The sequence below is a fragment of the Helicoverpa zea genome, chromosome 20 (assembly GCF_022581195.2).
Source record: "Helicoverpa zea isolate HzStark_Cry1AcR chromosome 20, ilHelZeax1.1, whole genome shotgun sequence".
In the NCBI taxonomy this organism is placed as follows: domain Eukaryota; kingdom Metazoa; phylum Arthropoda; class Insecta; order Lepidoptera; family Noctuidae; genus Helicoverpa; species Helicoverpa zea.
In genome coordinates, this window is record NC_061471.1 from 1,424,161 (window position 1) to 1,433,245 (window position 9,085).

The 9,085-nt window shown below is 37.4% G+C and overlaps 1 protein-coding gene across 1 annotated transcript; it reads left to right on the forward strand.

Moving 5' to 3' along the window:
* The first annotated feature begins 1,428 nt into the window (after nt 1-1,428).
* On the forward strand, nt 1,429-4,589 carry LOC124640332 (proline-rich protein 4-like). The gene is made up of 3 exons (XM_047178047.1): nt 1,429-1,469; nt 2,143-2,388; nt 4,364-4,589. The coding sequence occupies exons 1-3, from the start codon at nt 1,458-1,460 to the stop codon at nt 4,547-4,549; spliced, it is 444 nt and encodes a 147-aa protein (XP_047034003.1). The 5' UTR covers nt 1,429-1,457; the 3' UTR covers nt 4,550-4,589.
* The last annotated feature ends 4,496 nt before the right edge of the window (nt 4,590-9,085 follow it).

A 9,085-nucleotide genomic window follows, 5' to 3' on the forward strand; every position in this document is an offset into this window, starting at 1 on the left:
ATTTTGTTTAACGACACATGTTGATAAGTACCCAGAGGTACCAATTAGTTGTGAGTTAAAATAAAAAGCCTTAGATGTCATTTTGAAGATAGGTCTACTTTCCACTCATCATCATAACCATAGTTACTGTTCACGTTCACTGTTTCTGGTCAATCCACAGTTTGCGCAAACCGTGCTATAGTTTTAAAAAATGGCTCGTACTAAAAAGGTGCAACGCAAGCAGGTCACATGCACGTCATAAATCCAAGATGCTTCGAAAAACGAAAGGTTCTCGAGATGGTGTGGGCATCTTTGCCCAGCAGTGGGGCAGACAGGTCAAACGAGAATGCCTTAAGGTCTTAATTAATAACATTTGTAAGTAAAAGTAACTTCTTTTTGTCTTCCAGTTAGTAAATACATTCACATTTTGGAAACCGCAACGATTTTATGTAACGTTTTTGCCAATTATTGGTGACCATAAGTAGATCGTTATGGTGGGTCTGCTTGTTAAAAAAACATGAGAGGTTTATCAAGATTTTGAGAATTATGTAATGATAATGAAACTTAAGAGATTCACACAGTCTAGATTAATGTATCGGCCGAGAGATGACCCGATGGTTGGTTGACCGATTATTTCGGAGGTAAGGTCATCCATGTAAAACCCTGGTGCACTGGTAGCCGACTCTAAACCAGAATAGGGCTGGGTAGATGATCTAAATAGCAAATAGAAGTAGAATAACGTAGAGAACAAGATGTAATAGATTAAAGTATGAAGGTGTAGTCAAAATTATGGAGTTAGAAGACAGATCGGCTGGAAATATGAACTGTATTGAGCATTTCAAAAGAACAAGCTTATATGACTGAATAATTGTCCCGATAATCGTATATTTAGGCCACGTTACAGTCTCATCCTAATTAATATTTTAATAAGTAAACTTAAATATAGGCAATTAACCTAGCTTCAGTTCTTATTGATAGCCAATTTGTAAGAAACTAATTTACCCTAGTAATTTTAGTGACACAAGCAAGTAATTAAAAACCATAAAATAAAACAAAATGTCTCATAAACTCTTTTGATTCTTAATTTGACTGCCATACTTTCTATCGCACATAAAGAATCGAGCACATATAGAAAAAAAAACACAAAATCTCTGGTATAACTTCTCCTTGTTGCCCGAATACTACAATCACACTCCACTATGTTGGAATATACTATTGTATTAAAACCATATGTTACGTGTACATTGGTGGTTTAGTTCTTACTGTACTTGTAATCAGTCGTTCTAAAACTGCAATGGATGCGAAACAAGTCAGCATCGTCGCATAAGATCTCAAATTCAATAGCTTCGTGGTGCGAAGATCCTATCACTGAATGGAAAGGCAGTTTGTTCATTTCACCCAGTATAAAATGCTCGTGGGGATCACAGATTGCACCAGTCAATACTTAGAAGTCGACAACAGCATCTAAACTATTCAACATGATCGCTTTTGTAAGTGTTTTTATTATTATTTAATAAGCAGTGACGTAATAATATAAATCGGAACTTTTCTGAACTTCCTGGCTGTATAATGTGGTTGCCTTGACGTGCAAGTTGCATCTTTTAAAAGTGTGTTAAAATATGGCGGCTGGTTTTGAATCTGAAAATGTTTTGCCGTTAAATATAATGTTTATTGCTTTCTCACGCTCCAAATGAGAGTAAATGCAGTATATTTAAATGGGTGACTTGCGACATGGTTTTATTCTGTTATATAACTTTTTTGTTACTGCCTGGTCCATGGTGAATGGTCTGTTACGTTACATCGTTACTAACCTAGTCATGTTTTAGCATACCTCTGAAGAGCTCAGGGATCTGATCAACATGAATAAACCTTCAAATTGGACATCACATGTTGATCATGACATAATTAGAGCAACTATTCGGTTTGAGATTTCATATTCTTTATAAGTTGCATCCCAAAGATTCAAACTCTAGAACCAGCCCAGCCAAGTCACAATATTCTGACTCCAAAACATCACTTGGCTTCTATTTCTACTTGTCGTAATAAATTATCCAAGCCTAGAAGTTCCAAAAACAGTTAACGATCCAAGAACACCATTAGCATTTGCTCACATCTGAACTACTTCACATACATCAAAATTACCAACATACCCTTATCTTCCAGAGAACAGCAGCCATCCTCCTCCTGGCAGCGTACGCCGCTGCCCGTCCATCCGAAGACTGGGAGCCCGAAGGTCATTCCCACTCGGAGCACACAAAACCCTACCACGTCACGGTGGTGAAGAAGATCGGAGTCCCGGTCCCGCATCCCGTGGCCGTGTCAGTCCCGCAGTACGTGAAGGTGCCGATACCCCAGCCCTACCCCGTCCACGTTACGGTGGAACAGCCTATCCATGTGCCAGTTTACAAGGTAAGATGGTCCTGATGTTAATGTAAGCAGATACCTAGGTTGAAAGGAAAACTTTCGGATGTTCTTCTATTAGGGATGTTAGATTTCTATGAGATTTTTAGTCTTCTAAGACATGTTGAGGGTATGAGACCAGTTCCTCTAAGATCATCAAAATCTTAGCAGGATAAGGTGCGTTGCTGGTAAAGACAATCTTAAGTGACTAGTTCTTCGTCCTTTCTTGACAAATACTGAAATATTGAAGATAAGTTAAAAGCTAGTCAAAGGAAAGCGGAAGGATAGAGCTGCTAATAACCAAAGCACTACTAATGTCATAATTATAATGTTCTTAATAATGACTTCAACGTTTTAACTTCACCATTTGTTTTTAATCTGAAAAACTTCGCGATTTACGAGACACGAATTCAAAATTATTGACAGCTGGCTAATATGCAAATTCTGAAATGTCGTATCCACGTCTTTTATTCAAGAAATCAGTTGGATATCGCATTAAAATGCACGTTACATAAATAGTCTGAAACAGAAATATAATAATTATTCAAAAGAAACCAATTATTTAAAAAAACTGTCACAGATAATAATATCATAATTGTAAAAAAAAAAATACAAGACATAATTATACCCCAAAGGTTTGCACTCGCCTTATGCATGAAAAAAAGTGGAACACTAACTTAACCTCACTTTTTGCTTAACACCTTAAAACTTCAAGGAAGTGTTGATTTGTTCATATCACAAAACGCCCGTGCTATTATCTAACATTTTCTACATAATTCCTATGTAGTAATTAACTGCATTCTACCAAAACAAGAGATTGGCGCCAAAAAGCATCTGACAGTTATGACAGCATTCAACTGTCATTTCGGATTTTAATTTCCAGCAAGCTTTCAATGTCTTCACGTTTATTGATTCAGGTTCTAAAACATTATTGAAATCTCCAATCAAACAATATTAAAGCTTTATGTAGAATCCATAATTTCTTCAGACAATGTCGCCTAAGCGTTCATTGTTTTGCTAGAATGGAATTTATAAACACACGTCCCATTCGTCATTTCACCCTGTCAGGTGACTTTACTAAATACTTTCATTCCCGTGCCAAAATGAAATAAAACAAAAGCCAAACATTCCATTTGCATTAATTTAAAACAAGTTTACAATCGCACCAAAAAACAAACAAACACATGATAACATTTAGTACGCAAATAAAACGAAGACTGCATTTTACGACTTTCACGATTGGTTTCATAAAAAATACATATGGTTGCATACAAATACAACTTTCTTTGTCTACAATGAAAACAAATGATCGTTATTATAAGGCCACCTTTCACATCGACCACGCCATAAAGATAGAACCAATTAGGTTTATACTCCCAACGGATAAAATGCCATTCTCCTAACATCAATTCAATTACTCAAACCGCAAAGTTAAAGAGCCGCGCTAAAGAGAAACTATACAATTATCTTACACAAATAAAGTAGTACAACGTGATGTTATATCACAGTTATTGTGTCTAGATGCGTTTTTGCAATTATCTCATAACGTTACCCATTCATTGCTGCATCGGTTACGTAACTCAGTCGGCCATGACAGAAAGTAAGAGCGCGGGCAGTCAGCCGTTTATTTGAAAAAAGAGCAGTGCGTTTGTGACAGTTCGCTCCCATTTACGTTCGGATACATTCTCCCATCCCAGATAATGTAACTTATAATAAAATTAATTAAACTAGTCTTTATTGGCAGCTCTCTTAAATGCACTTTCTTCCTCATAACCGGTCTCAACTCGTATGCCAATGACTTTGTCGCATTCACAAGACTTGTGTCTAGACAAAACCAAAAAAGTTGTCCAAGTTTTTTTAGAAAGTAGAAATGTATCAAATTTTAATAAATGTCTGGTTAGTTAAAAGAACTGGGTTGAATTTGATTACCATCTATCTAAAAACAATACAAAAAGATTTATAATAATATGAAATTCTTTTGCAGGTCGTGCCCCAGATTGTAGAGAAGCCAGTACCTTACACCGTTGAGAAGCCCGTCCCTTATGAGGTCGAGAAGCCTTACCCCGTCGAGGTCGAGAAGAAGGTTGAGGTCCCAATCCCCAAGCCTTACCCCGTCCACGTACCTGTCTACAAACACGTTTACCACCACAAAGGAGGCCACAAGCACTAAATTTAAAAAAAAAAATGGGGAAAGAGGTTCTATAGCTTATTTTTATAAGCGGGGTTGCCAGTTGTAAATACAAATTTCGTAGATCTGATGGAGATGTAATTCCATTAGTGTTGACTTATGTACTAATGTTGTGATATTTATTGTTGTGTGCATACAATTTTTATGTTGTTGTCTGTGCTGTTGATCGCGTTTTTGTTGACTATTGTGTAATTGTTGTTGATTATTTTTAATTTTAAGTGTTGTACATTAAAAAATGATTTTAAACTATATTTTTGTAATTTTTCGACACCCTGTCTAAGATCTTCTAATTGTGTCCGGATTCCTCTCAAGATAAAATTACAACTTCTTACAAAGCCAGCCATCTTGAATAGAACATCAAGTTCCCCTTAACTTTCACGGACATCAAAACAACCATTCTATCGATTTCCGCAATCGAAAGGGACATTCTCATATCGATTAAACTGTAAATCGATATCTTAGTGCGATTCTTGTTTAGCATCACTGCAGTCCAACTTTCACTGAACAGCGGTCAAGGCTCCGGTCATTGACTTTAAAACACTCGTCGATGATCTTTCTGAAATCACTATACATTGCTGCGTTTGTATGACATGTAAATAAATTAACTCTTTGTTAGTAAGTAACGGATGTTGCGTGTGGGTGGTCGGCGAAGGAGTCGGTATATCAATTGATTGCTCGCTAATAAATTGATCGCTTCTTTATTTTGTTTACATGTGAGTCACGAGATGGTTTTCGTCTGTTGTGCGTGAATAAAGATTTGTAAAATTGTTTTAATGAACATCATGTAGCTACATATGTAGAATTGAATGCAAAAAATGCACACAGTCATTAGAAAGAAGCGTTTGTTACACACAAAGTTCTGGCGACTGCAAAATTAACCTAATTTTTGAATCATGACAGTCCCAAGTTTATAAAATTCAAAGTTCCTGAGTTTTAAAACTAAGTAGATCAATTTTTTTAATATGATCGTAAACCGTCTGAAGATGGGTGGTCATCCATCCTATGGAAAGAGAACACTTGTTGTAAGTTGTGTCATGAATATTACCAAATCGTAAACTCTCTTTAGACTGCAAAATCATCATTAACTTAGCCAACTAAATTGGTGCTGGCTTTCAGTCTGACCAGATCATAGCTTGAACATTGAACTACCAAACCAACCCAGTTATTTATTTACTAGCTGGATCTACTGCCCAGGGGCCCGATTCTCCTAATTTTACTTAAGCGACATACGATTCACGTTCGACTCGATTCGACTGAGATCCAATCCCGAGTCGATTACGATTGAAGCGTATGTGGCATTCCGCTATTTTTTCTTTGAAATAAACGTTTTTATCCTTTTCTGTCGAAGAATTTTTCAAATTGGTTCAGTTTCGGGTACAAACAAAAAAATGTTTCTTCTTTATTATATTAGTATCTATGGATTCAGTCACTGAGTACAGATGTTCATTGGTAAGATAAATCTACCTAGGTATACCAATTAATGAGACCGATTTCGCTTAGTAGTAGTGGTTACTGAAAAGCTATGTGTAGGTAAATAAGCCATCACGATCGGGTGTGATGTGGACAAATAAATGAAGATCAAATTGTGAGGAAGCTTTCAGCAAGGTTCTTTGTTTATGTGGATCAAAAAATGTTACATGATGATGATACATATGAATGATAGAATGTGACCGCTATATGTCTGTCTGTACCACTATGGCTTTACGGATAAACTGATTGGGATGGGGTTTTCTGAGGTGAAAGTTAATGACCTGAAATTCTGTTCTTCATGAAGTGGCTAAAATGTAGTATAGCATTAACGAGGCTTCCTCAAAACGAAATCTAATTGCACTCATTATATTGTAGTCTAGCATGGACGCAGTGATTGTAATAAATCCTGTTGCACACTAAAAGCAGAGATGAAGCGAAGCTATGCAGATTACAGTAATACTGTGAAGACTTGTGAGGTTGAAGCTATCTCCGAATCTACTGAAAAGATTTTGCGAACTCTTTAACCTATATAGAAACCACAACATTTATGAGTTTCGTTAGCTACCTCTATATTATCTGCAGCTGAGTATGTGTTTTAAGGAGCGACTGTCTATCAGACCTGCACAACCCAGTTACTCTGGCAACCCAGTAATCCTAGGTAAGACTGGTTGTTACTTCCCGTAACAGCTGCCAAAGATATTCAAATGAGAGCCAGCTTCCTTTCTATATTTTCTGTATTACATTCAGCGCATCCACATTTAATATCTAGTCAAAGTCATAGCGTCGCGTCGCTTTTAATGCAAAACAGCCTTAAATTGACCACAACATGCATAGATTATGCAACCTAAATTATCCTAGATGGCAAGATTGCAGAGAAAGTCAAATTGCGCGATAGCAACACTGGTTTCCTGTTGCGCGGGAAATAATTATGCTATGGACATTATGCTCTATGGTTATGTCATAGATATCGAGTGACAAAGATTGCAAGTTTGATTCCTCTCTTGATTCCGTCTGATTATAGGATACCTGGAAACACGATACAGTTAAAAGTCTTACCCGCTCCAAGGGCTATTTCCTGCAGCCGGATATCTCAAAATAAATAGATACTTACGCCATATCCTCAACTGAATGAGAGGATTTTTACAGGTTCTAACCTACCTTGTTTTTGTTACTTTGAACTACATTACCAAGCTACCTATATCCATCGATATTCTGCTTTCAACTCTAGCACCAAAGTTTTGAGAATGCAATTTTGATCAGTAGGTATATTACATAATATATATAGCTACTTAGCTCATTATTTATTCCTAAACTTAACCACCCCGATACCAAATTCATGCCTTTTAGCCCACTAGGCAACCACCATCATATTTAGCACTTTATCGAATAAAAAACATCGTCAATCAATCGACATATAATCACGACATAGGTACAACACTATCGATTAGTGTTCCCGCTGCGTGAGTCACATTTATATGTTCCTTCCATGTAGTTTTATTTCAGTTGCAGTAGAAATGCTCTTACGCACATAAAATAGACATAAGATAGATGGTATATGAGGAATTGCGAATGTTATTATAATAAAGCGGCTATTTCCCGCTGTTTTACTCAGACCTTGGGACCAGACTTAGGGATGTACATACGTCCTAGTCCTAGGTGATTAATATTGTCCTCTTTTTGTATAAAATCGTCAAATTACTAATTCCTATGTAGTGGGAGAAGGGAGGGTCAATAGTTTTAGACTTTTCCTGACTAAAACCCACCCACCTTTGTAACTTTCTAGAGTCCTTTTGTACCAAGGTCTCGGTTAGTCTGGAAGTTGGTGGTGATACAACCCTGTGTCTCGAAGTGTATGTTAACGTGCTCCGATCTTGTCGGATTGCCGTCCCTGATAATTAACAGAGAGAGAATAGAGAGTGCTAGTAGTTTGCTGTGATCTCCGGCGAAAACGGTGCCTAAAAACGCAGTGCTTCTGAAATATTTGCATCTGAAATATCATAATAATGGCCAAAAAAGTCGTGGTGGCCTAGTGGGTAAAGAACCAACCTCTGGAGTATGTGGGTGTGGATTCGATTCCAGGTCAGGCAAGTACCAATGCAACTTTTCTAAGTTTGTATGTACTTTCTAAGTATATCTTGGACACCAATGGCTGATAAAAAGGTGAAGGAAAACATCTTGAGGAAACCTGGACTATAGTCTGAAATCACCAACCCTCATTGAGAAAGCGTGGTGATTAATGGTCAATCCTTCTCCTTGTGAGAGGAGGCCTGTGCCCAGCAGTGGGACGATAAAAAGGCTGTAACAGTAATAGTCATAATGGCCTACTAGACTAGCTTGGTCTAAAAAAAATCTTACAAGATTGCTTGAGATATAGGTTATTGAACTGTAAACAAATCCAAGTTGTAATCCTATCCAAAAATAACATGATTCTTAATGTGCGTGTTAACAATTATGACGAGATCCTGTGTGATCCCGTCCAGCAAGCGTCCAGCACATGAAATAATATCACCCCGGAGCGAAGCGATTGGTTCCGCCTGCTCGCCGCAAGGGGCGCTGCGAGCGATACGTCTTTTTGTATTTTTTTTACCATTTTTTAGAGATCCTTAGGCAAAGATACGAACCAGACATATATTACAGTTAATACAGTAGTTAAAATAAAATTCTTATACCTTCATTAAGTAACGAAAAATTCAGCTGTTTGAAGACGAAGTGATGTTAGGAATATAGGTGTGAAATATAATCAAAAACTGGTTGTTTATAACACAATGGCGGGTCACACTTGTCCCCACATTTCCCCGGTCGCCTACGCTGCGCACACGCACCTGCCATCCCCCACCGGGGGGCCGCCCGGCCTCCTTTCAAGCCAACGGATTAATGCCACGATTCCTTTGCCCTTTTTTTATATAAAAAAAATAGAAATAACTCATATCTCTCGCGATCGGAGATGTTAAAGCTGGTTAGGTTTTTTTTTTCAGTTTAGAGATATGGTTCTACGTAATTAAATGGCCTAAAGGTCTTCAGAAGATGTTAGCTACTTGTTATAATAAA

Excerpts from the sequence above, each read along its gene's own strand:
- LOC124640332 (XM_047178047.1), top strand. Across the intron at positions 2,389-4,363 it reads TCCATGTGCCAGTTTACAAG|GTCGTGCCCCAGATTGTAGA; the intron begins GTAAGATGGTCC and ends ATTCTTTTGCAG.